Raw genomic sequence first — 25,711 nt, 5'->3', positions numbered from 1 at the left:
ATCTCGGCTGAGATACCCGCTCGCACTGTTTGCGGTTCAAGATAGGACGTGAGGTTCACGTGCAATGAAACACCAATGAGGGAGGATGACCAGCGGAGCCCATGGAGAAACTCGTCGTAGCCAAGACTGAATGGGGTCTTCCTAAGCAGATGATCCCCATCAGTGGATGAGATGCAGAACGCGATCAATCTTGATGAGGAGACGGGCAGCATCGACAGAGCTGGAGCGACACAACGCATGCATACTCAGGCATTTCTAAATTGGGCAGGAGATAGCCTATGGTTGTATTACAAGTTGGACTGGCAGTAACGCGCCTCCAAGTGAGATGGGTCTGTAGGAACTACCAAGAGGATTTTGTGGTGTTTGCGCTCTTGGAAGTCGATGTGCGGCATCATTACTGCTTGAATGGGGGAGGCACCAAACGAGTCGGAGGCGGGGGGGTGAGTGTCTTTGGTGCGTTTCGTGACGACAGGCGTCAAAATTATATTTGATGCAGGAACAGAAGCACTATAGTCTAGCTATGCTGCTAGTCCCATCCCTTTTCCTATCTTGCGCACCAGTGCTTTCTTCAAATACCACTCTCTTGCTAAAGAGCGAGTTGTCTTGGCAAAAACTGCAGGTGATATACGACCACGCTCAACAGCACGGCCTAACACAAATATGGTATCACCTAAAGCCTTTTCTTCAGCCACAAGATTGTACAGCTGATTGGCTACAATGGTGGGAGCTACTAGCAATTCATCAATATCCGGGGCCGTTTGACGAGCGGAGCCTTCAATAACGGTGTCGGCCTTCCGTAGAGCATCAACGAGGATATTTGCGTTAGACTGAAGCAGGGCTGATGTCTGGCTGATAGTGCCCATCTCGGACTGGAGTGTTGAGAAGGCGTTCAGCATGGCTGTGCGTTGCGCTTGAAGGCCTGCCATGCTGTTCTCGTTCTGCTGGCGACTCCGTTGGCGAAGAGAATGGAGCGTTTGAGCCAGCTGATGCAAGAGTGCGTCCTTTTCCGGGTTTGGAGGAATTGGTGGCGCGGATACAGAGGATGGAGACGGAATGCTGAGGGTGAGAGGTTCATCGAGCAGATCGGGAGGGGGTGCCGCCTTGAGCGCTTGCTGCTGCAGTGGCGGGTGCTGTTGTGGGTGCTGTTGCGGCAGCGGTTGGTATTGTCCGGGAGCCGGTTGCCAGCCCGGGGGAGGCCCACCATACTGCTGGGCGGGCTGCGAAGGAGGCGGGACGGGTGCAGAATACCGATTATCCGAAAGGGATGACTGGCTTTGGGTCACGTCAGGGCGTGTCTGCTGCGACGGCCGAGGTGGGAGCTCGCCCGTTGATCGCGGAGACGGCGCCACAGCATGGTGCGGGTGTTGAGGGATGGCGGCTGGCGGTAGAGGTGGTGCAGAATCATAGCGAGAATAGCCTTGGCTCTGGGGCTGCTCCGGCTGCTTTCCGTGGAGGGCTGTGCGGTCAACACCCGGTGGTAGAGGTGGAAGAGGAGGGCCACTTCTAGCATCCAAAGGAGGCGGAGGGCTGCGATAAGGTGGCCCAGTGCCAGACGGTTTGGGCGGTGGTGGAGGAGGATGTGAATTGCTCACGGGCGTCTGCGTCGTCGGACGATGGGTTGCATGAGAAGGTAGGTCTGGCGGCAGTGGGGGCACGGGCGGTGGTGTTTGGCCGTGAGACTGCGAAGGAGAGGCAGAAACGGGAGGCGGCTGCCTTCCTTGGGGACGAGCAATGACGGGGGGCTCCTTGGCAAATATATCTCGGAGGATTGCTAGGAAGTCAAGAATGGTAGATTTCTGGAGGGGAAAGTGTCAGAAAGGCTGGGAGGGTAGGTGAGCAGGAAGGATGGATACACATACATCCCAGAACGCGGACCAGCCCACCAGGTAAGGGTGATAGACCTGGCCTTGAGGATCTACGTGTTGGCCAGGACGAACCATCATGGACTCGGTGGGGGTCACGTAGACCAAAGGGGCCTCTCGGGGATATGCGTGAGGAACCCATACTGAGATGGGGAATCGATATGTCGTGCCTCTGAAGATGACCGGTACTGTGCCTGTGAGGTGGAGGAGAAGGGCGGAGATGCCGGTATCGAAAGCTGGATGCGGTGTCAGAATCGATTGTGTGAGGCCGACGAGGCGACAAAGGAGGAGTAGAGGGGTCATACTGTGAACATCGGTTCGCGGTGACAGCGATGGGTACTGCGACAGAGCTTGGGCGACATCGTTGTATGTGCGGTTTACGTCATGGTACTCCTGTGATGGAACGGGTTAGCAAAGACATGACGGGGAACGAGAGGGGACAAGGCGTCATGTACGCTTGTGAGAACACTATAGAGCCAGTTCAGAACATGCTGTTGAACAGGCATGGTGATGTTCTGAAGGAGAGATCTGGCAGCAGAAACGAAAGTGTTCAGGCAGCGCGAAGAGCGGGGGCGGCGGGGGAATGCGAACGGTGACAATGCATGTCGGTAGCACGGGGTCGGATGCAGCGGTGCGAGTGCACCGCGAGGCGTGAGACGGCCGGAACAGACGGTCGACGGTCGGCGGTCGGGGATGGGGGCGGCGGACAGGTAGGGCGGAGGGGGGCGGAAGGAAGCAGTGGCAGGTGGTCGTTGGGAGATTCCGATATTGACCTTGCCCGGGATCGGGGGAGAGATGACGCAGTTCAGCTCCGTAAGGTAAGGTAAGGTACCGAGTGTTCGCAGGTCCTCTACGGTAACCTGGAAGTGGACAAGCGTAGGGGGAGGGGGCACCTTAGGCGCCTTACCTAATACTACCCAGCTCTGTTGCAGAGATCCTTGCTGCCTTTCACAGTGTTGGGACCTTGATGGACCGGGACGTATCGGATGTGGACCCGACTCAGTGGAATAACTTCGCTCTTATTCCCTGTGTCTAAGTGCTATCAAGATTGAAGTCTATGTTTAGTCTTCTGAAATTAACTTATGACGATAATTGCCTGTAATGCCTCCTTCATAGAAAAACCAACAGCAGCAAATCTAACTTGGAACGGGGCGTTGTTCTAATGACGTTAACACCGGTGGAAGATAGGTACTTGATGGACTATGGAACACCCGCTGGACCGGCCGGCCTCGGAGGCACCAAGGTAAAGCTGGATAGTGGTCGGGTCATGCAAGCATCGGACGATGCGGATGGATGCACAACTTCGATGAGTTGGAATTCTTCCACTTTCGATTGTCCGGTGATCCCGGTTGCGACTGCTTTCTCATATGTTCCTGCTCTTTACCCTTGACCAATCCTTCCGCCCCTTTGAATGCTCTAGTTGCTAAGGCAGGTCCAGTGCGCTACGGTAAATCCCGAATAATGTCCCTTCTTGGTTTGTAAGCTAAGAGAAGCCCGGGCAGAATGGGATCTGGTTGACAGGAGTCGTAGCCATCATTTCATCTGCTAACTGCGCTCCAAAGTCGACATGTAACCCACTTATGCTTGCTTTGCTGCATTGCCAACTTGCCGCAATCCCACGTCTGCGATCAGACGTTGCCGAATGTACCCCGCTAATCCGCAAAATGTACACAATGTACCGCCTACGTTTCACCTCGAGCGCCAGCCCCTCCCAAGGTAACAAAAATGTCATGTGTAAATCACTCAGCCTAAGCTAATGACTTACTTCTCCAAGACAGTGTTTTAGTGTACGTACCATGGATGCTGCCAGCCAGTTGTAGTCTCGAGGGAAGACCCTGGCCCCTTTTTTTTTTTTTTTTTTCTTCCACCATCCTTCCCTCCTTCCTCCGTCCAATCCCACTCAACAGAACGGGGACTGTTGCGCGCATTAATAAACGTCTTCTCTCGCAACTCTTCTTTCCTTTCTTACATTCCCACTCCCCAAGTTCGATCTCTCTGCTACTTCCCAGAAGTCTTTGTAATCCCACTCCGTTGCCCGATTGAATGCTCGCAACACCAAGGATCTTTCGCACGGCTGAGGAGTATTCCAGAGCCATTATCTGGATACTCCTTGCGTCAGGACCTTGTTAAAATACTGTCTCGAAAACACGCCACCATCAACTTTACATTGTGCCTCCACATAAGCCGCGCAGCTTTCTCAACACTCAATTTGTTGACTCTGAGCCTACGACGTTAACTCAGTCAGCTTCTATCACACTTCAATCTCTCCTACACTTGAGAGCTAAGCGCCGGCATTCATTATGCTTCCACCCATCCCCGTCTTGTCCGATTACGGAATCTCGCCAAAACATGGATTCCTTCCAGACGTTCTGCCGTTGACCCGACTGCCGGATCCCTACTATAATAAGTGGGAGGCAGTTGTTGCCAACCTTCAAGCTCTGGTTCTAAGCCGTCGCCTTCGCCCGGTTGTCGACCGCTTGCCAGTCCTCTCCACCATCGGTCTGGAACATGACGCAGAATGGCGGAGAGCCTACTCCCTGCTGTGCTTCATGGCACACGCGTATGTTTGGGGTGGCGATGAACCATGCGACCAGCTGCCCCCGGCCATTACCATCCCGCTCCTTGAGATTTCCAATCATCTGGAGCTACCTCCCGTAGCCACCTACGCTGCCCTCTGTCTGTGGAACTTCAAGCCTCTTTTCGTCGACGAAGACATCGATAATCTCGAGAACCTAGCCACCCTGAACACCTTCACCGGTTCGCTCGATGAATCCTGGTTCTACCTTGTCTCCGTGGCTATTGAAGCTCGCGGGGCTCCAATCATCCCGCTCATGCTGGATGCTGTTGCTGCCGCTCGCCAAGAAGATGCTGCCACCGTCACTCATAGCCTGCGTGCTTTTGCGGAACGCATGACAGATTTGACCAATATCTTGCAGCGCATGCATGAAAGCTGCGATCCCAACATTTTCTACAATCGCATCCGAATCTTTCTCGCAGGCAGCAAAAACATGGCTGAGGCTGGGCTTCCAGACGGTGTCAACTACGCCGACGGCTCCGGCAAGGAGGATTATCGCCAGTACAGCGGCGGTAGCAATGCACAGAGCAGTCTCATTCAGTTCTTTGACGTCATCCTTGGAGTTGACCATCGTCCGACCGGCGAGAAGCGTGATCCCTTCTCCGAGTCGGAGCGTGAGTCTCGAGCTCCTGTTCCGCAGCACAATTTCATCATGGAAATGCGTCGCTATATGCCAGGCCCGCATGCACGCTTTCTCAAGGATGTCGCCGGTGTCGCCAATATCCGCGAATTTGTCGAAAGCCACAAACAGGATCGTCAGCTTTGTCTGGCGTATGATGCTTGCCTGGCAATGCTGAGTGCGTTCCGTGATAAGCACATTGCCATCGTTACTCGCTATATCATTCTACCCTCGCGAGAGGTGCGCGCCCGAAGCAGGTCGAGAAGCCCTGAGGCCGCACGCCATCGAATGAACTTGGCCGTCGCTTCGCGGCAGCGCCAATCTAATGCTCAGGGAAACAACCTGGAAGCTACCGGGAAGAATAAGAAATTGACAGGCACTGGCGGGACCGCACTCATCCCGTTCTTGAAACAGGCGCGAGATGAGACTGGTGAGCCGGCCATCGAGGAATGGACTCGCCGCTTTATGAAGAGAACGAACAAGCCGGAAGGCAAGGGAGACTTCTTCCTGGGCAAGTCAGACTTGCCTGGTCCCGGCGTCGAAGTTGAGGTCAGCGGTCTGGCCGGTACCTGGACTGTGGATGATGATATTGGCGGCATTTGTCACTACTAACATGACTGACTGCCTCGCCGAGGACAACAGTTGGCGTGAAACCCAACGCGCTGCCATGGCTAGGTTTACGTAGTACCTCTTGAGGACTTTAATTCATGTTATACTTGTCGCATTATCCTCCACCGCCGAGACTGTGAAGTGTATCGTGGTGACCTGGTCTTTCCGTGCTCGTTACACTTGCCCATGAAGTCTGTGCGATGCCAGGCATCCTTTTTGCTAACAATAGTGCCGGATGACGTTGCGAGTAAAGAGTGCGGAGAGAAGCATATATGTTTCTGTTGGCGGACACTGTCAAATTTCTGGAGACTCTTGTATGGCTTTGGGCTAAGCAGGCCCCCACAGATCTTGTTGCGACGGAAACAAACACCTTGTTGTGGCCGGCCAATCAGGCCAGATATGGGACAAAAGCATCGAAGCTTGTGACGTTCGAATACTCATTTCGACCACTGACGGAGCCCTTGTATTGCCAAAAAGGATAACGCAGAATTCTACCTACATATTGTGCTGAGTGCACTAGGAATAACATACAAACTTTGAATACCTGCCATACTTATCCGGAATGGGCAGCAGCTTCTCTCACAGTCCGTAACATCGAAAAGCTCGAAACTGCCTAGATTCGCTTATGCATCTATGTGGCCGGTCCTATCCCACATCCAGGCACCACAACAGCGCGGAACGATCTTGATGCCATTACTTTGTAACAGCGTCACATGTACGCGGGGAGAGAGTGAGGTGAAAGTATGACTTTTTGGTCGACTGACACTGGTAAGAACCTGCTTGAAATGGCTTTGACATAACGACCAAGGGATGATCTGACCAACACTCGTTCAAATTCATGCGGTCATTGATAGATCATTGAAAGCCCCGATTCTTCATTAGGCAGTACAGTTGCGGGTAGCCATTTCGCTCTCATAGTCACTCTCGAGTTGGAAGTCTGGCATCTCGGATGGCGGCGGTCAAGACCTGTTGTTCACGCAGGTATCTGAGTCAGGTAAGCCACGTGACTGAGGAGCTCTTGTGGACCCCTACATAAGGTGGGTAGTGTAGCTCACTGGGTGGCGACAGTGCCTGCCTCAGTAGCAGTAAAGTCGGCTACCTAGTCCTGAAAGAGACTAGCGCGCCCCCTACCGCGTTCTGAGGACTTTGAGGCTACCCATCAACATCTTCTGCCTGCGACGAGACTGAAAAAAAAACACCACCCAGCGAGGCTGCTCTTGCTCTGTCTCGACCAACAACGAAATAACAACGACCACAACCCGCCTGCGTCGCGATCCATCGTACTCACACGCCCTTGAAGCACTTGATTCGCGAACGTTCGGACTTGTCTTTCGTCCCCCGGCTTGCGAATGCTCCTGCTGTGCGAGGGAGGCAAATCCGCCTGGGCTCTGTGTCGTGATTCTTAATCACCGTCGACTCCCTTTCGCTCCTCTTTTCGGATCGATCGCAACCCCGGCACCAAGCAAGCCTCGAGTCGCTTCCTTCAAATATCGCCCGGTTGGACCTCGTCCTTTGCCTCACCACCAACGTTCCTGCCGCCTCCGTACACCCAACCGTCGCGCATCCGTCACCAAATCACTTCAGCATCGGAGTGCTACATACGGCCTGCCCCCTAACCTACGAAAGCAATCTCAAAAGATCATACCCCGAAATACCTTCACACTCCGCCAACATGGCTGACGCATACGACGAATACGACTACGATGGCTACGTCGAGGAAGATGAAAGCATCACTCCCGAGGATTGTTGGACGGTGATCTCATCATTCTTCGAGTCCAAGGGTTTGGTTTCGCAGCAGGTGGACTCCTTCGACGAATTTACATCTTCCACTGTTCAAGAACTCATCGATGAGTATTCACAAATCACCCTCGACCAACCGAATCCTATGTCGGACAGCGACAAGGTTATTGCCCTTCGCCGATATGAGGTCAAGTTTGGGACCGTCATGGTCTCGCGGCCGTCCATCACCGAAGCTGATGGCAAGGTCACGACCCTTCTGCCGTACGAATGTCGCGACCGAAACCTCACTTATGCCAGCCCTCTGTACGTCAAAATTACGAAGAAGGTATCTATTGCGGTTGAGAAGCCCATACCGCTGAACGAGCTCGACGAAGAACAACAAGAAGAGCTTGCCAACACTGGTGAGCATCCCACCAAGCTCGAATGGGAGGAAGAGGAGAGTGGAGAGGACTACGGTGCAGACAAGAACAAGTCCGACGATATGAAGGACATGATCTTCATCGGGCGTATGCCCATTATGGTGAAGTCAAAGATTTGTCACTTGAGTAGTGAGCAGGAGGACGATCTCTTCATGCTGAACGAATGTCCGTACGACCAAGGTGGCTATTTCATCATCAACGGCAGTGAGAAGGTTCTCATTGCCCAAGAGCGATCTGCGGCAAATATCGTCCAAGTTTTCAAGAAAGCCCAGCCAAGTCCCTATTCGTACACTGCCGAGATTCGCAGTGCACTTGAGAAGGGTTCACGCCTCATTTCGAGCATGATGTTGAAGCTTTACAGCAAGGGAGACGCTGCGAAGGGCGGATATGGTCAGACCATTCACTGCAGTCTCCCTTACGTCAAGTCCGATCTGCCAATCGCTATTGTCTTTCGAGCGCTGGGAGTGGTGTCCGATGAGGATATTCTAAATCATATTTGCTATGATCGAAATGACAGCCAGATGCTCGAGATGCTGCGACCCTGCATTGAGGAGGCCTTTTGCATTCAGGACAGGGAGGTTGCTCTCGACTTCATCGGTAAGCGAGGAAGTAACCATAACATTCCGCGCGAGAAGCGTGTGAGGACGGCGAAGGACATTTTGCAAAAGGAGACTCTGCCGCACATCTCCCAAAGCGAGGGTAGCGAAACCCGCAAGGCTTTCTTTTTGGGCTATATGGTTCACAAATTGCTTCAATGCGCTCTTGGACGACGCGACACTGACGACCGCGATCATTTTGGCAAGAAGCGTCTCGATCTTGCTGGTCCTCTGCTTGCCAAATTGTTCCGCAATATCGTTCGCCGCATGAACCAGGAGCTTTCCGGCCACCTCAAGCGTTGTGTTGAATCCAACCGACAGTTCAGCCTGACGCTCGGTGTCAAACCCCAAACTCTGTCCAATGGATTGAAGTATTCTTTGGCCACGGGTAACTGGGGAGACCAGAAGAAGGCTGCAAGCTCAACGGCCGGTGTGTCTCAGGTGTTGAATCGCTACACTTTCGCATCTACCCTCTCTCATTTGCGTCGTACGAACACCCCCATCGGCCGTGATGGCAAGCTGGCAAAGCCACGACAACTCCACAATACTCACTGGGGTCTGGTTTGTCCCGCCGAAACGCCCGAAGGACAAGCTTGTGGTCTCGTGAAGAATCTTTCGCTCATGTGCTATGTCAGTGTCGGCACACCCGCCGAGCCCATCATTGACTACATGATTCAACGAGGCATGGAAGTGCTTGAAGAGTATGAGCCACTGAGATACCCCAACGCCACCAAGGTTTTCCTCAACGGAGTGTGGGTGGGAGTTCACCAGGACCCTAGAATTCTCGTACCGGATGTCCAGGGAACTCGTCGACGAAACGTCATTTCCCATGAGGTCTCTCTGGTACGTGACATTCGAGACCGCGAGTTCAAAATTTTTTCGGATGCTGGTCGAGTGATGAGACCGGTGTTCGTCGTGGAACAAAGTCCGACAGGTATCGTCCCTCAGGGCTCCCTGGTTTTGCAGAAAGGAACAGTCAACGAGATGCGTGATCAACAAGAAAACCCGCCCGATAATCCAAACGACAAGATCACCTGGGAAACGTTGGCTCATAGCGGAGTCATTGAATATCTCGACGCGGAAGAAGAAGAGACGGCCATGATCTGTATGACGCCCGAGGACTTGGAGATATACCGACTGCAGAAACAGGGACAAGTCATTGAAGAAGATAACGCGGACGACCGAAACCGGCGACTGAAGACAAAGATCAACCCAACGACGCACATGTACACGCATTGCGAAATTCACCCCAGTATGCTGCTGGGTATCTGTGCCAGCATCATTCCCTTCCCTGATCACAACCAGGTACGTTACAGGTCTAAGCAGCTGCATGTGGGCGCACTAACAATTTCCTAGTCTCCTCGTAATACTTATCAATCGGCCATGGGAAAGCAAGCCATGGGCTTTTTCCTGACAAACTATTCTCGCAGGATGGACACGATGGCAAACATCCTGTACTATCCTCAGAAGCCGCTCGCCACGACCCGCTCTATGGAATTCTTGAAGTTCCGAGAGCTTCCTGCCGGTCAAAATGCCATCGTCGCCATTGCTTGCTACTCGGGCTACAACCAGGAAGATTCCGTGATTATGAATCAGAGCAGCATCGACCGTGGCCTGTTCAGGAGTCTCTTCTTCAGGTCCTACACGGACTGCGAAAAGCGCGTTGGTATCAACTTGGTCGAGCAATTTGAGAAGCCGTTCAGGAGCGACACCCTCCGTTTGAAGCACGGTACCTACGATAAGCTCGACGACGATGGTATTGTTGCACCGGGTGTCCGTGTTTCTGGAGAGGACATCATCATCGGCAAGACGTCCCCAATCAACCCTGACAACCAGGAGTTAGGCCAGAAAACAACACAGCATGTCAAGCGTGACGCATCGACGCCTCTTCGCAGTACAGAGAACGGCATTGTGGACTCGGTCATTATTACGACCAACCAGGATGGTCTCCGCTACGTCAAGGTCCGTGTCAGGACTACCAAGATTCCTCAGATTGGTGACAAGTTTGCGTCCCGCCATGGTCAGAAGGGTACGATCGGTGTCACATATCGCCAAGAGGACATGCCCTTCACCGCTGAGGGCATCACCCCCGACATCATCATCAACCCCCACGCTATCCCCTCCCGTATGACTATTGCTCATTTGATCGAGTGTCTGCTAAGCAAGGTGTCAACCCTGAAAGGCATGGAGGGCGACGCCACACCATTTACGGACGTGACCGTCGACTCGGTTTCACAACTTCTTCGTGACCAAGGCTACCAATCAAGAGGCTTTGAGATCATGTACCAGGGCCATACGGGCAGAAAGTTGCGTGCTCAAGTCTTCTTTGGCCCGACCTACTATCAGCGCTTGCGTCACATGGTCGACGACAAAATTCACGCTCGTGCGCGTGGTCCAGTCCAGATTATGACTAGACAGCCAGTCGAAGGTCGTGCTCGTGATGGTGGTCTGCGGTTCGGCGAGATGGAGCGTGATTGCATGATTGCACACGGTGCTGCGTCTTTCCTTAAGGAAAGATTATTCGAAGTTTCCGATGCTTTCCGAGTCCACGTATGCGAGATTTGCGGATTGATGACACCCATTGCGTAAGTTGCTCCCTCACGAAAGCTTAAGATGTCATGCTTACTTGAAATAGAAACCTCTCGAAGCAGTCATTCGAGTGCCGACCCTGCAAGAATAAGACCAAGATTGCACAAATCCATATTCCCTACGCGGCCAAGCTGCTCTTCCAGGAACTGCAATCCATGAACATTGCAGCGCGCATGTTCACCAACAGATCGGGCGTGTCCATTCGGTAAAACAAAGGGCTTTCTATGGTGGTGTGGCATGTTGATGAACGTGAGAAGACTTCTCAGGTTGGGAAGCGCAGTGGTTGGTTGCGTTCGGCGTCTTGATGGGTTGGTGTCATTGGAGGGCCCCGTTCCGAATTCTTGGCGGACGACAGACTGGCAATTCAGCCCTCATATGGTTTTGTACTAACGATTTGTACTACAAACGGGACATTAAAAAAACAAGATATAGGCAGTTGAAAATATCATTGCTGCCTGGACCCTGAGCATTTTTGGTGCAAATGGGAAGGTGAAGAGATATAGTACATAATGTGATACCAAACAAACTCACTTTGCAACTAGGTGGTGTCGACGGTCGTTCGAGGAACACCTGAACCTACAAAAGCCGATGGCAGGACCTCTAGGTACGCAAGAATGCGCCAAACCTCCGGGTATCTCTCTATGCGCTCCCGTATTCCCGCCACCAAATAGCTTGGCTTTTCCATCGGTCCTTTGCCATATGTAGCTTCAGCAATTAGGTGTGGACGGAATGTTTCGTTGCACGGCTGCATGGCGACTTTATTCTTGACAAATCCTTTTAACTGCAAGTTCCATCATCAGGAGCCATTGCCACCACCACCGGCACCGACGATAGGTGGTATTGTGGCGTCTCGAACTGTTTGCTCTCGCTTGTATTCTTCCTCGAGAGCACGCTGGATGTCGAAATCAAGCTGTCGCTCTTTCTTGACGCGCTGTAATTCTATGTCGCGCACAACGCCTTGGTGCATAGCCTACAGCATGGAACGTTTAGTCTTCATAACCTTCGATTCACTAGGGGTGTTTTGGGAATCATCGGGACGGGCAGCCTACCTCCTTCTCGAACTTTTGCTGGAAATGTACGACGATGATGGTACTGGCGGCAAACAACGAAGTCGCCGCAAGAGTGAGCTTAGAGGCCCGAGACATGATCCGCAGAGTAGCGATTGCGAATTCCCGTGATATCCAGATCTAGAATTAAATTCCTGCGCGAGTGAAAGCACTGCGAGTTGCAAACCCCAGGAGAAAGTGGCCTTATGTCGGGATTTGACCGTCGTCCGCAAACCTGGCGAAAGTGATGTCGGTTGGTTGCGGCCTCTGATAAGATAAGACTTTTCGATCGAAGCCAGGCACCTCACCGTGGACAAGCACAGGCCGCGGCAGAGCTATGGAGGCAGGTACCTACCTACCTACCTAGGAACTCATGTGGGGCAACATCCAGATGCCTGCAACGCCGTGTGAGTACCTTTACATGGCGCGCTTCAGGCTGTGGCGGTGCAGTACAACCTTAGCTACGTACCTTCCTGCTCCTCTGACCTACCGGACCTGCACTCAGCGTCGACAACGTCGTCCTCAGCAACACAACTATCACGATCTGTTTCATCCGACATCTCTACTCCGCCCAATCACCTACACGTACCTCAGATTCACTTACCCTTCGACATATCCTGGTTGCAGCTGAACGTTGCAGCTGATAACAGCCAAACACGATGGTGAGCGCGACAGCCGCCGCGGACGTCATTCCTTTGGAGGACAGCGTGCTAATGTACTCACAGTCGGCCCAGAATTCGGCGGGTATCCAGACCCTCCTCGACGTAGGCGCATCTCTCTATGGCCTTCTACACGAATACGCCACTGATCACAAGAACATAGGCCGAGCGGGAGGCTTCCAAGATTGTCCAGAAAGGTACGTCAGATTCAAACCCCTCCCTCCCACACCCCCAATGCCTCTGCTAACATGTCACTTCCAGCCCGCGAGTGTATGTACATAACCAACTGATGCGCTGAATGCCCGCTTGCTCACCCTGAGATGCTATAGTCCGAACCAAGCGAGTGAAGGAAGCCCGCGACGAAGCCAAGAAGGAGATTGAAGCTTATCGCAACTCCAAGGAGGACGAGTTCAAGAAGTTCGAGTCTGAGGTACGACTTTGCAAGCCTCGTCAAAGGGCATGTGAGTATACTAACGATTTGAAGCATACCCAGGGCAACAAGCAGGCCGAGGACGAGGCGAACAAGGAGGCCGAGGGCAAGATCAAGGAGATCAAGGATGCTGGAAAGAAGAGCCAGGATAAGGTCGTTGCCGATCTCTTGAAAGCCGTTTTTGAGGTCAAACCAGTCCCTCCAAGCGCCGCATGAGGCAATACCAATACGCCACGCGGCTTATAGACACATCAACATGACGGGAGTGCAATGGAAAACGCATCGGGCTCGAAATCGACGACTGTCGTGAAGGGGTTGTAGAAACAGGTAGAGAATGGCACTGTTAAGAAAAATCAACCGATGTCATGCAACTGGTCGGAGAGAGATGTTTCCAGACTTCCAGAGAAACACACCGCATCACTCCATAGCTGTATAATTACACCTAGTTCATTTGCTTCACTGTAAAAAGTCCATCAATGTCGTGAGCATCTCCGCCAAGTCCTTGTGTTGGGGCTTTTCCAGATCCAAGTCTTCCCGATACTCCTGCAATGTAGCTCTCACAGCCGCCAGGTCTTGACCATCCTTACCCAGCAGCTTTTGTATCCGCCTCTTGGCACCGGCATCCTCCGCGGCGAGCCATGCGAGGATGACATCGATAGCCCACACACTGTAAAGGCCTTCGTCGATCCTTTTCAGGAACCATTCTCCTTCGGAGAGTTCTGCATCGTCCGCGCTCATTCTGCTTCGTTCTTTTTGAATTTCCTGGTCGGCTACGTCGAGCATCGACTTGTATGTCCTCCTGCAGTCGTAGAGTCGGTCCAACTTCTCGTACTCCCTCTCGACAAACTTCGCCAGCGTCCGGATCCTCTCGGCCGAGTTGGCGGGAAGAAACCGCAAGAGAGATCTGAAGATGTCAAATAAGCTCTCCATAATCATGCGCTGCTGTGTAGTCTTCTTGAACAAGGTGAAGAGAATCTTCAGGCCACCGGCTTCAACAATCTTCCGGCAAACCTCGCCGCTCATATCTCCGCTGACACTATGCACAAGAAGTCGCATCGACGGTTGCTTGCTCATCTTACCTTCCTTGAGCATGATCAAGCACAGTTCGATGCCTTCTGCTTCGAGGAATTTGAATTTGCCTTCCGGCTCATCAACAATGCAGACTAATGCGTTGAAGAGATTCTCCATGTACTCTTCCTCCTCGCCGCCTTTCTCTGGGTCGCGTTTGCGATAAGCCGATACCAGTTGCAGCAATACATCGACGGCGTCCAGCTCTGCCAGCCGACGGCGCGTTATTGTCGATGTGTGCGCGATGATATCCAACAGCTCTGTAGCGTACTGTTTGTTCTGGGATACGGGGGACTCCTTACGCTGGGCCCTCTCCAACAGCCACTTGATCAACGTCTCGTCCCTACCAACTGTTTCCGCGTTCGTCTTCTTAGACAGGAGGTTCTCTAGGACGCCAAGTGCATGGTACACCCCGCTGCGGTCGGACTCATCATCTTCATTCAGGCGAGAGAAGTTTGACACGAGAAGGCTAACCAGGTCTGCCTTCAACAGCGCATCCACCAGCATATCCCAGTCGTCGTCAGACGCATAAACGTCTTCGTCAGTGAGCTCACCGATAATTTCGACAGCGTCAATGGCGATGTCGGTGTTTTCATGTGTCAGTAGCCCGGCAAGACTATCAACACAGCCCAACTTGACGAATTGAGGGTACAGGTCGGGATGCTCTGCTAAGATGGAGAGATCCTTGATGGCGGCATCGAGATCTGCCTCGCTCTCGATGAACTTTTGGGGTTCGTTGGCAAACTTGGCGCGCAACTCGGCGTTCTTCGTGATTCGCTTTTCGAAATTCAGGGCAGCTTTTCTGACCCAAGCAGCGTCGATCTTCTCAGAAGTGGCCGAGTTCTCGCCGCGGCCGTCCACGTAGTCCAGTATTTCGGATTCTTGTTTTGTGATCCCTCCGCCGAAGAATCGGCCTTCATCATCCTCGTCCGGGGGCATTTCGGGCCCGTAGTCGTCCGCGTCGTCGTCGGGTGGGGGAGCAGGTCCGGCGATATCATCATCATCGGCTTCTTCTTCCACTTGCGCATGCCGACTTATAGACTCGCTGGCGCTCAATTTGGCCGACTTGTATATTTCATCTGTCGTGTGTCAGTCCTGACCACAGGAAGATCACTATCTGGTAGGGCGGTTGCTTACTTGGGTCTCGTACAGCATCAAGCTTCCTTTTGCCAACGCCGCCGGAGCTCTGTTTCCGTCAGTTGAGAAGTGAAAACCAGGCGCAGTCCGAGCGACAGTCTTACTTTGAATAGGTTATCAACATCGGTCATCTTTGCCAGGCAGCGATAGGCTCTTCAAAGGCGCTCGAAATGAAACCGCACAGGAAACTAACAGCCGCGCGTCAACGTGAGCGCAACTTCGAAGGAGCCTCGTGAAAGATTGGAGAGTCGTGTAACGATCGAACCAGGTGACGGTGCAGGTAATTGCTGGAGCTCCAAGGCGCGCCGGCCTACCGTACCTTACCTAGGTCGCAGACCTGCAGCCCAGTGGGGCATGACAGGGGCCCCCATGAGTAACGGGTACGGATAAGTACGTACCTGGGCACTGAATACTCTATAAGCCTGAGGACCTTAGGTGCCTAAGTTATCATTTTCCGGAGCAGCACCGGTCCGCTACCGGAATACTGGACCACTTCTGACCCGGTTCCAATTCCAGTATCACCGTAGAATTGACCTTGCAAACTGACGAGACCAACTGTACACGGGGAAGTTGTTGCGCGTGCCATGCACTTCTTTGTTTGACATAATTTGGCTAGTATGGCGCCCACAGTCGTGCTCATTCGTCATGCCCAGGCACTGCACAACGTTGATGATGAGTAGTCCTCTTGATAAGCTCCTCTTACTTTGTACTAACACATGGGCACAGAACTACTCGATCCATGACCCTGAGCTCTCATCACTGGGTGTAGAACAATGCAAGGAGCTACGTCAGAATCTTTCCCAAAATTTTGCCGACGAGACGGATGCCATCATCATTGTCAGTCCAATGAGGCGGACTATCCAGACAGCCCTCCTCTCGCTCGATTGGTTGATCAAGAATGGGGTGCCAATTCAAGCTGATGCTCGATGGCAAGGTAGGTGTAATCGCACTTGAATTTAAAGCCTGCTCAGTAAGGTCTTGCAGGTAATATATCTAATCATCACTAGAAAACTCGGCAAAGCCGTGTGATACAGGAAGCTCAATCGCCGAGTTGAGTGTGGAATTCCCTGGCGTTGACTTCTCTTCTGTCGACCCCGTCTACCCAGACAAGACTTCTCCTGCTGGAGCCCAGTATTCCTACACCAAGGAGGCTATTCTCGGAAGAGCTCGATCATCCATCAACAGCATCTATGAGCGAAAGGAGAAGCTGGTTTTTGTGGTTTCACACTCGGGTTTCTTGCGACTCGGGGTGACGGGGCACTGGTTCTTCAATGGCGACTACCGAGCATTCGAGCTTTATAAAGGCGATGAAGCTGATAGCAACCCTGAGCTCCGACAGCTTCAGTCAACTGTCGGTGGCGGTCTAGGTAAATCCTGGACAGACCCTGTTGTCATTGGCTCTGACTTGCCGGTCCTGGAGAACTCTATTGCAGGCATTCAGAGCAGCTGAGACTCGCTGTGTCAAAATCGGGGTTGCTTCAGATTGTGCCTCAGCAACTACGATGGCGTGAGTCCGAGGCAAAACTGCTATCGAAAGGCCGTATCGCAACCGATAATCCCCATGCGAAGATCAGGCCATTAGATGGATGCATGGTTTGTTGGTGAATTCGGGTGTTCTTTTATAAATTACATATTCGTACATCAGTAGCGCAATTGATCCGCGGCGATTGTCCTCGGGTGCCACAGAGAGAACGCCAAGGCCTGTAGAGACGCAAGACTAAATCATCTGGCAAGAAAACTCTGGAAAGCAGACTGGTCAATGATGACATTGCCAACTGCGCGAAGGCGCTTGCGTCCCGCCTTCTGCTTCTCTAACAGTTTCTTCCGACGAGTGATATCGCTGGCGTGTAGTTTCGCAAGCACGTCCTTCCGGAATGGCTTGATGGTCTCGCGAGCGACAATCCGCCTACCGGCAACAGCTTGAATGACGACCTCTTTGAAAGTCACAGGTCAGTCTATTTCACCCACCGCTATGGTGGACCGATTGGACTTACCAAACATTTGGCGGTCGACGTGTTCTTTGAACTTGGTGACCCACTGCCGACCAAGACGCTCAGCCTGAGAGGTATGAATCACCCGGCAGATAGCATCCACGGGCTGTTTGTTGACCAGAAGCTGCAATTTGGTGAGCTGACTCGCCCTCCATCCAGCCTCTTCATAGTCCAAGCTCGCATAGCCTTTCCTATTCCAGTTGTCAGCTTGTAACCTCCATCATTAGGGTATTCGAGACAACGTACGTGACGCCCTTAAGCTTGCCAAACAAGTCGTCGACAAGCTGGGCTGCAGGGATGTCATACTTGAGGATAACCTGCGTTGTGTGAAAAAACTCAAGGCTTTTTTGCTCGCCACGCTGACTTTCACACAATTCTATGACACGACCGAGGTACTCCTCGGGAAGAGTAATCGTGGCAGTCACAAACCTAGGTAGCTTTGTCAGAGGGATATAGGCGGGCAGGCAGTAAAGTCAATGAGAATGCTTACGGTTCGTATGCTGTTGCGCCGCGCATTCGGTGCTCGTCTTGACTGGGGAACTCAGCCGGATTCTGATATATCGTCTCAGACCCGTCGGCCCACCCGACTTTGGTTGGTACAGTCGGGTCTGTAATGATGATGCTAGCGCCATGCTCCTGCTTCAAACGATCCTGGAAGACAGAGCAATGCAAGCTACCAAGGAACCCCAAGCGCCAGCCCGCGCCAAGAGCCTCAGAATAGTCTTTCTGCAATGTTACACTCCTGTCATTGAGCACTAACTGACTGATGCTGTCAGCGAGACGAGTATAGTCGCTCTGGTCAGTGGGAAACGCAGCCACGAAGACCATTGGTTTCGGCTCTTCAAAGCCAGGGTATGGCTCGACAACAGCCTCTGACCCGGTTGTGGTGAAAGTATCACCCAACTTGGCGTCCTGGATACGCTTCATACCTGGGTTGAAGTGTATGTAGCCAACTTGGCCGGCGCGGAGAACACTTTGCGGGACGGCGTTTGGATACTGAATACCGACTTCGCCAACAGTGTACTTTTGCCCGGTGGCAAAGGAGATGAGGTTGTCGCCAGCTTTAACCTGGCCATCGAATACACGAACCAAAAGTATGACGCCCCTAAAATTGTCGTACCAAGAATCCACAAGCAACATGCGGAGTGGTTTTGAAATATCGCCCACTGGATGCGGTATTTGTTCCACAACGGCAGGTAAAATATTTGGCACATTCTTGCCAGTCTTCGCCGACACCAGAACCGCCGAAGAAGGGTCTAATTCGAATGAAGTATGCATCTGATCGAGAACTCTAGAAACGTCGGCGGACGGCATATCGATTTTGTTGACAACGGGAATTAAGGCGAGATCCTGCGCGAAAGCCAGATGGAAATTGGATACTGTTTGTGCCTGGATGCCCTGGCTTGCATCAACAAGCAGCAGAGCACCACCACAACTGGCGTAGGATCGCGTCACCTCGGCGCGAAAGTCCACATGCCCAGGTGTATCAACGAGATGTAGCAGATAATCCTCTTCTTTATAGTTGTATATCATGGTACAAGTCTGGGCCTTGACGGTGATCCCTCGCTCACGTTCCACATCGAGTTTATCCTAGCCAGTGAAAAGAAATTCGGTCAGCAATACTCTTTTAAGCTGGAAGAGCAGCGCAGCTGCACTGTCGGCCTCACCAATATCTGCTTATTAGCATCACTGGCAGAGATGGTACCTGTGATTTCGAGCAAACGGTCACTAAGGGTACTCTTCCCGTGGTCGATGTGGGCCACAATGCAGAAGTTGCGGTACCGCTCGATTGGTATAGAGAGAATTCGTTCTTCTAGAGCCTGTGCGGCACGAGATGGCGGCGCAGGCTTGGCGAGGTGGGCGGTGGCACAATGAAAAGGCTGGCTGCGCACCGGGTTCCATGATGAAGCGAGACTACGCGACCATGGAGCTTGCGTTGTCGTCAGCGTCGTCTGGGCCAGAGTGCAGCTGCGAGACTGAAGCGGCGGGGTCAAGCTGAACGTCGAGATTGAAGACCAAGGCTGTCGCAGCTGGCGTGGAAAACTGACCAAACGGTCCCGCATAGCGCGCACGCTTGTCGCCCGGGATCCGCGCATCAAGTTGTTCTTGTCGGCATTGAGTAGATTCAGACTGGAGGCTCAAATTGTGCGATTCCAGTTATGTCGTGTAGGTTCTGTGAAGCAACCGAATGCGATGCCGAGCCTGTTTCCCATGCCCGTCCTGGCGCAGAAATCAAAACCCCGACTAGCTAGGTACCTTAGTAGTGTACAGTGTGCTTGAAGCTTGAGTGGGTCTCGGTGTGGAACTGGCCCCCGATTGGTCTTTCGGCAGAGGCTCGCCGAAACCAACTGACTCCCGAGTTCTGTATACTAGTATGGAGGTGGGTTTGTATGGAGTACACTGCCCGACGACGTACATACGCTGCTAGATTTTCTTCATACATGATTACATATCTTTACCGTTAGAGTACATGCAGTGTTGGTCAAGCATGAAACTATTCGTAGTTGCCTTGGACGGTATCTCTGCGCACGCCACGGCATCTTTAGACATTCGTTAAGCCTAGGTGTTCATCACCATCATTTCAAGTATCGCTCGGTTGAGAGAGGAAATACCGCTCCCAGTGCCCACGCTTACCTCCTCTTGTTATTGACGTCGCCTTACAAATTGCAGTGTGACATTGGTCACCATAAGGTATCTCTTACAAACGCTCCAGCAAACGCTCAAATCATGCCGCCCTTACTTTCCCTTGATAATTCAGATTGCGACTCACATTTCAACGCCTCATGCGAGGACCCATTCGCTCCCTCTTTTGATAAACTTATCCAGCAACATGCTGAGGTCCGACAGTACGAACCGGCATATGAAAAACCCGAAAAATTCCGCGGCGTGTCGGGTACAAAGCTCCAGGCCAACTTGTGTCTTGTCCGCGTGTCGGAGTCCCGGATCCTCGACTTGACGAGCGATTTGGTCTAAGTCTGTTAGTTGACCCGTAACAACACATATCTGCGATTGAGCAGGCACGCATTTGAGAGGCCTTACCAATCGTCTGGGCGGCATCGAAGAGCCGTGCGAGTGATCCCATGTAGTTGGAATTTGGCCCAGTAAACTGGGCACTGGTTGGATCTCTTTTCGTCGGACGGCTAGTTGGATTCTCTGTCATTGGCAGGGTTTCCAGTACAGGTGACTCCTTGCCGCTATCGGGTCCGGTACCCTTTGCGTTGTAGGAGCTATTCAATCCAGCCGCAGACCCCTTGGACCTTAATCTGCGCCACGAGAATGAGGACGATTTGCCCGACACGCTCGCTGAACGCGGTACGTTGATTGCCGCTTCAATTTCGACAGAGTTCGATGCATCCCTGAAGATCACGTTGGAGCTTTGCACCCCGACTTCTGTCCCCAGCTTTCTGGTCAAGCTGGCCTGAACCTGTTCCAGAATGACCTCTAGAGCCTGCATCTCCTCAAGCACGGCATCAGCATCGCAAGTGTCTACTCTGGCTAGCTTGAGAAGAGCGGCCGTGAGATAGTCGCATGTCGCTACTTTATCCTCCACGTTGCGGATTTTTACACCCTTCACCTTCCACACATCCCGCGGAACAAATAGCTTGTTGCTTAAATAACCTCCTCGGGGATGGGCGAGCGTTTGATACAAGCAGCGCATTAGCCAGAAGGGCCGCAACATGTAATCTGTAGGGCACGGTTCCAATGGTGCTGGTGCATCTACCTGAAGCGAATTTGGCGAGCCTGGACTTTGCGGGGAGTGCAAAGTATCGTCGAATAGGTACAAGCCACCAGCAGAGCCTGAGGTAAACTTGTCTCTGAAGGCTGCTGCCAAGGGGGTCGGCAGGGCAGGCATAGCCGGATGCCTCCCACTGATGCCAAAGGCATTGCTCATTGGCGTACCCGGTGACATGTCCGAAGCGTCCTCCAAATTCGACAGTGACATGTTTCGATTCTTCATGCTCCTCAAGCTTGAGGAAGAGAAGTTCTTTCTTAGTGTAGGCCGGAAGGATGGTGAGCCCGAATGACTATTGAAGTCTGCACTGTCTCGACTCCGATGCCCGGGTGGAGGAGTTGGGGGTACCGGTTGTGTTGGGCTGATCCCCTCAGGAGGGGAGTATGGTCTGCGCATGCCTCCATTAAAGTCGTTGGAAATAATGGAGTCTCGAGGATCGAAGTCAACTTCTTGATCATTGTCGATTGATTGGGCAACGCTGTAACGTCTCCCGGGGTCTCCGTATTTCGCAAGTTTGCTAGTCTCAATCTTGAGCTGCTTCGGGTTTTGCCCTGACATTCGCCTACTCCTCACGGTCTGGCCGGGCCCAGGCACTGGTCCTGAGAAAGATGTTTTGGAGGGTAACTCGGGTAGAGACTGCACCGGAGGCGGTGCAGCTGGGCTTCCGGCCCTTGGGAAGTTCGAAGAGGGAAAGGCATCCGTCGGTGACGAGGAGACATCATCACCGTTTGTGCCGTGTGTCCCAGGCACCTGCCACGTTTGCTGGGCATCACTGGAGCCGGAGTGCCTGGCTGCGGATGATCGAGATGCTTGGTTGAAGGAAAAGTCGTCAATAGAAAATCCTCGAGTCATTTCCTCCAAAATGCGTTCCTCCTCGTCCGATGATCCGTCGTCGTAGAAATCTTCATGTATCAAATCCCCGTCAGGCTTTTGCTGCCCTTGCACTCTTCGCTCTCTTTCGCTTTCTTGCTCGTAGACTTCTCTTTCCGTCTGACGAACGCGTTCTTTGGCCAACTCAACCTTACGCAGTGCCTTCGCTACGACCTGATCATCTGACGCATATGCTTCGTTGTCAGATAGATCCATCGGCTCATAACCGTCGTCGTACGCTGCTTCGACCGCCGCATCTAATGCTGCATCGAATTCAGCCTCGGTAGCGCCACTAGGAGCGCGTATGTGCTTTCGCCGCACATTCATAGAGGATGATCGGGAGTGGACAGACGAAGTTGATCCGCCGGACTCGTCAATCGGATCCAACCAGGAATTGGATTCGCGGCTCGAATCTCGCACATGTTTCGGGGCTTGTCCAATTCGCGTTGCGGAAAGGGAGAAATCCGACCTGACGGGTCCGTCAGGAGAACCCCGCCCATCTAGCTCCGGAGAAGCTGGTCGGCGAGGTGAGAGTGGCGGTGGCATGGTAGCATCTTCCGTGGGTATTTGGAAGATAAGATGTTCGTCCGAGTTTCGTTCTCGAAGCGGCGAGCGAGAGAAGGAAGACTGCAGCGTATATTGCTCTGGTGTCCTCGATAAGCCGCTCCTTGCTGGTTCAGCCAAGCCCTGCATTCGTGATATAGGCAGCCCAGGCCCCGCATAGCTAGGTGAATTTCGACCTCCATCTTTGAGTATCCTGGCAAGAGCCGCTGTTTCGAGACCGCCTGGTTCCTCCAGGTAGTCCACATCGTCGTCGTCGTTAAACTGGAGGGTCGGGTTGAGTCGCAGACCTAAGCTCTCGGGTCTAGCAGGAAGAGCCTTCCCATCCAGTACCTGGATAGGAGCCATCTGATCCAGCTCCTCGATTCGACTTGTATACGTGCGGCGCTGACCTAGTTTAGCTCCGGACTGTCACGCCATTCCAAGTCAAGATACTCACAATCGCCTCGAGCTTTCTCTTGTCTTCCTCCGTGGAGGTTCTCGCCAATACTTGGTGCAGTAGTTCGCATGCTTCGGCATAAGCTTGGCGTGCACCTTCGAAATTCTGCGCATTGTCTAACTGAACTGCAGTGTTTGCTTTTTGTAGGGCTCGGGAAAGCATAGCTTTTTGAGAGGGCGGTTTGTTGCCTCTTTCTCGACCTTTTGACGATGCAGTGGTGTCCGTACTCCCCTTAGCCGCTTGGGAACGGTTACGGGAATGGCCCCTTGTATCGTAGGCCCCTCCATTGCGATCGGCTGGCATCATTGCACGAAGCGGCTGCTGTGAACCTGGTTCCGCTGATCCTCTCCGGTCTGGGCTTGAGAATGCATCCCAGGGTCGATTTTGTTCCGCAATATGGCCGCTTCTGGGCGCTCTGGATGCGCCCAACGGTACACTTGGGCCGTTCGCTGCACCTGCCGGATCAGTTGATAGGGATGAATCTAATGGGTAAGGCGCGAACACAGTAGACAGGCCTTCAACTCGAGTTGATCCAGGAGGTGAGTAGCCACGCAACTTGCTGGCACTGCCGACCGGTTGGGAAGCTTCACTAGAATTCGACCGCCGTCTAGTTCTAAGGGGTCTTTGAGGCGACGAATTTGCAACAAATGCAGCCGCATCCACACTCATGCGGCGCGCATAGAAATTAGAAGCGCGATGGTTCAGGCCAGATGCTCGACTCGATGACGTTGAGGTAGACCAGCGATTCAAATTTTTGAACCCCTCGGTTGACAAGCCGGCGCTGCTTGATCGCGAATGTGAGGTCGTCGGTCGTAGGAACAAGGAGTCGGAGTCGGCGGCAGCGTTGTCATTCAAGGCATCGAACTGAGCCGTCAGGGGCTGTGATGGGGCAAGGTGCGGGGGCGGAAGAAGCGACGAGGTCCTGGGAAGAGGTGAGGGAGTTCTTCGCGGAAAGGACGTGCCAGTGTCGAGACGAGAACCAAGCGAAGATGAGACCGGACTTTGCTGTCGGTCGGAGCGTGTGCCGGTCGGGGTCGGGTAGCGAGGGGCCAGGTGACTCGTTGACGTTGGAAAAGACCTGGAAAGTCTGTGCTGTTTCTGGTACAGATGCGACTGCTGCTGCTGCTGCTGCTGCGGCTGCCTCGACGGCCCTGCGCTCGAGAAGGAGGTTGTGCTTCCAGTGTGAGGTGAGGGCATCCTGTGCGCCTTCACTTGATTGCTAAGGTCTAGCTAGAGACGTCAACCTAATCACCTGAATCAGTCCGCTGCCAGATCCGCCGCATTAGAAAGGTCGCAGGTGCTATGCTTTAGAAGTCTACTTAGGGGGTAGGACTAGTAGGTTTCACTTATTATCTATCTAGTGTTTTACTTACGCTATATAGCGTTAAAATATATAATAAGCTAATAGTATAATATAATAAAATAAGAGAGAAAACTTATCAATTATACTAAATACTCTTCTCTAAGTGAAAAACCTCTTAAAAATACCTAAATACTATAAGAGGCTAGCCTTTAATTTATTTAACTTAGGGGTGCTTTAATTATAGTAATCTAAGCTAAAAAAGGGAGGTTTCTCAAATATTCTTTATATAGAGGAAAAATAAGTATAAAGTACTTATTAAGTAAGTATAGTTATTAAAAGTATAATTCTTATAAGTCTATAGTATTACTCAGATATAATAAGTTAGTATAGTTTATAATATGTACCCTCCCTTCTAGTTTTTATATAAATATAAGTTTAGTATAAGCTAAAAATAAACTTAAAACTTTATTAATTTAGACTACTAATTATACTATACTTTATAAATAAATAATACAATAATATAATTCTTTATTTTTAATTTATTTTTAGTTTTTCTTTTTCTTATTAACTTATATAGTAATAAATTACTTAATTTTTATAATATTATTTAACTAACTTATTACTATCATAGCTATATTTTTAGTATACTTTTAGTTTATTTATTTTATAAGTTAATTATATCTAAATCTTTATTAATTATTAGCTTACATAGATTTGGTTACTATTTATTTAACTTCTATAAATAGTACTTTTTATATATTATTACTTACTTTTTCCCTCTTATTTTATTATAATTAACTTTATATAGTTTACTTTTTAACTCTAATAAAGATATAAAATCTTCTCTTTGAGTTAATAATAAAAACTTACTTTTTAATTATACTAAGTTTATTAATTTCTCTAATACTAAAAAACGTATTTTTAAAGATTTTAATTTTAAAAATAACTTTCTTTATAACTTTATTTAATCCCTTTTTATTTACTTTATTATATAGAAGCTTGTATTTTTTTTTAGTTATTTATTTATTACTTTTTTAATATTATACTAAAGTTTTTATAAATATTAGTTTATATTTAGTAATATTTCTCTAAATAAAGCCTAAGAACTTATTTATAAAGTGTCTTATTTAAAATATATATTTATTATAGCTAAACTTAAAAAACTTAGTAATATTATAGTTTATTATAATATCTTTCAATAAAAGATATTATATTACTTTTTTTTAGTTATTATAGAAGCTAATTATTTTTAAAGTAATGTTATTTATTATATCTGTTATTCTGATAAGTTTATTAAGTTTATTTATATTAATATAATTATTACACTTTTATTATTTTATTCCTATAAAGCTAATAATTTACTAAAGTAATAAAAATATAGTTTATTATTATAAAGAGTTTATTTCTCTTAGCTATAGTTAACTATTTTGCTTATTATAATCTTAATAAATAAGTTTTAATAATT

At 50.9% G+C, this 25,711-nt stretch overlaps 8 protein-coding genes across 8 annotated transcripts; 4 read left to right on the top strand and 4 right to left on the bottom strand.

Moving 5' to 3' along the window:
* Positions 1 to 1,279: 1,279 nt before the first annotated feature.
* On the bottom strand, positions 1,280 to 2,368 carry COL26b_005158 (uncharacterized protein; the record flags this gene model as incomplete). Its single annotated transcript, XM_053178014.1, has 4 exons — positions 1,280 to 1,456; positions 1,860 to 2,098; positions 2,168 to 2,255; positions 2,318 to 2,368. The coding sequence occupies 4 exons, from the start codon at positions 2,366 to 2,368 to the stop codon at positions 1,280 to 1,282; spliced, it is 555 nt and encodes a 184-aa protein (XP_053037973.1).
* Positions 2,369 to 4,162: 1,794 nt separating this feature from the next.
* COL26b_005157 (uncharacterized protein) lies at positions 4,163 to 5,668 on the top strand (the record flags this gene model as incomplete). Its single annotated transcript, XM_053178013.1, has 1 exon — positions 4,163 to 5,668. The coding sequence occupies one exon, from the start codon at positions 4,163 to 4,165 to the stop codon at positions 5,666 to 5,668; it is 1,506 nt and encodes a 501-aa protein (XP_053037972.1).
* Positions 5,669 to 7,337: 1,669 nt separating this feature from the next.
* Positions 7,338 to 11,218, top strand: RPB2 (DNA-directed RNA polymerase II subunit RPB2; the record flags this gene model as incomplete). Its single annotated transcript, XM_053178012.1, has 3 exons — positions 7,338 to 9,725; positions 9,777 to 11,005; positions 11,056 to 11,218. 3 exons carry the CDS (start codon positions 7,338 to 7,340, stop codon positions 11,216 to 11,218), a joined length of 3,780 nt encoding a protein of 1,259 aa, XP_053037971.1.
* Positions 11,219 to 11,805: 587 nt separating this feature from the next.
* On the bottom strand, positions 11,806 to 12,154 carry COL26b_005155 (uncharacterized protein; the record flags this gene model as incomplete). The annotated part of the gene is made up of 2 exons (XM_053178011.1): positions 11,806 to 11,979; positions 12,059 to 12,154. The coding sequence occupies 2 exons, from the start codon at positions 12,152 to 12,154 to the stop codon at positions 11,806 to 11,808; spliced, it is 270 nt and encodes an 89-aa protein (XP_053037970.1).
* Positions 12,155 to 12,714: 560 nt separating this feature from the next.
* Positions 12,715 to 13,360, top strand: COL26b_005154 (uncharacterized protein; the record flags this gene model as incomplete). Its single annotated transcript, XM_053178010.1, has 3 exons — positions 12,715 to 12,819; positions 12,878 to 12,911; positions 13,044 to 13,360. The coding sequence occupies 3 exons, from the start codon at positions 12,715 to 12,717 to the stop codon at positions 13,358 to 13,360; spliced, it is 456 nt and encodes a 151-aa protein (XP_053037969.1).
* A 240-nt stretch (positions 13,361 to 13,600) lies between these two features.
* On the bottom strand, positions 13,601 to 15,480 carry COL26b_005153 (uncharacterized protein; the record flags this gene model as incomplete). The annotated part of the gene is made up of 3 exons (XM_053178009.1): positions 13,601 to 15,291; positions 15,350 to 15,398; positions 15,454 to 15,480. 3 exons carry the CDS (start codon positions 15,478 to 15,480, stop codon positions 13,601 to 13,603), a joined length of 1,767 nt encoding a protein of 588 aa, XP_053037968.1.
* Positions 15,481 to 16,247: 767 nt separating this feature from the next.
* On the top strand, positions 16,248 to 16,799 carry COL26b_005152 (uncharacterized protein; the record flags this gene model as incomplete). Its single annotated transcript, XM_053178008.1, has 2 exons — positions 16,248 to 16,283; positions 16,371 to 16,799. 2 exons carry the CDS (start codon positions 16,248 to 16,250, stop codon positions 16,797 to 16,799), a joined length of 465 nt encoding a protein of 154 aa, XP_053037967.1.
* A 272-nt stretch (positions 16,800 to 17,071) lies between these two features.
* Positions 17,072 to 18,480, bottom strand: GUF1 (Translation factor guf1 mitochondrial; the record flags this gene model as incomplete). Its single annotated transcript, XM_053178007.1, has 4 exons — positions 17,072 to 17,283; positions 17,344 to 17,531; positions 17,587 to 17,769; positions 17,831 to 18,480. 4 exons carry the CDS (start codon positions 18,478 to 18,480, stop codon positions 17,072 to 17,074), a joined length of 1,233 nt encoding a protein of 410 aa, XP_053037966.1.
* Between the last annotated feature and the right edge of the window lie 7,231 nt (positions 18,481 to 25,711).

Source organism: Colletotrichum chrysophilum (assembly GCF_026319265.1).
Source record: "Colletotrichum chrysophilum strain AFK26 chromosome Unknown scaffold_34, whole genome shotgun sequence".
NCBI lineage: Eukaryota > Fungi > Ascomycota > Sordariomycetes > Glomerellales > Glomerellaceae > Colletotrichum > Colletotrichum chrysophilum.
This window is presented reverse-complemented; position numbering and strand designations above follow the sequence as displayed.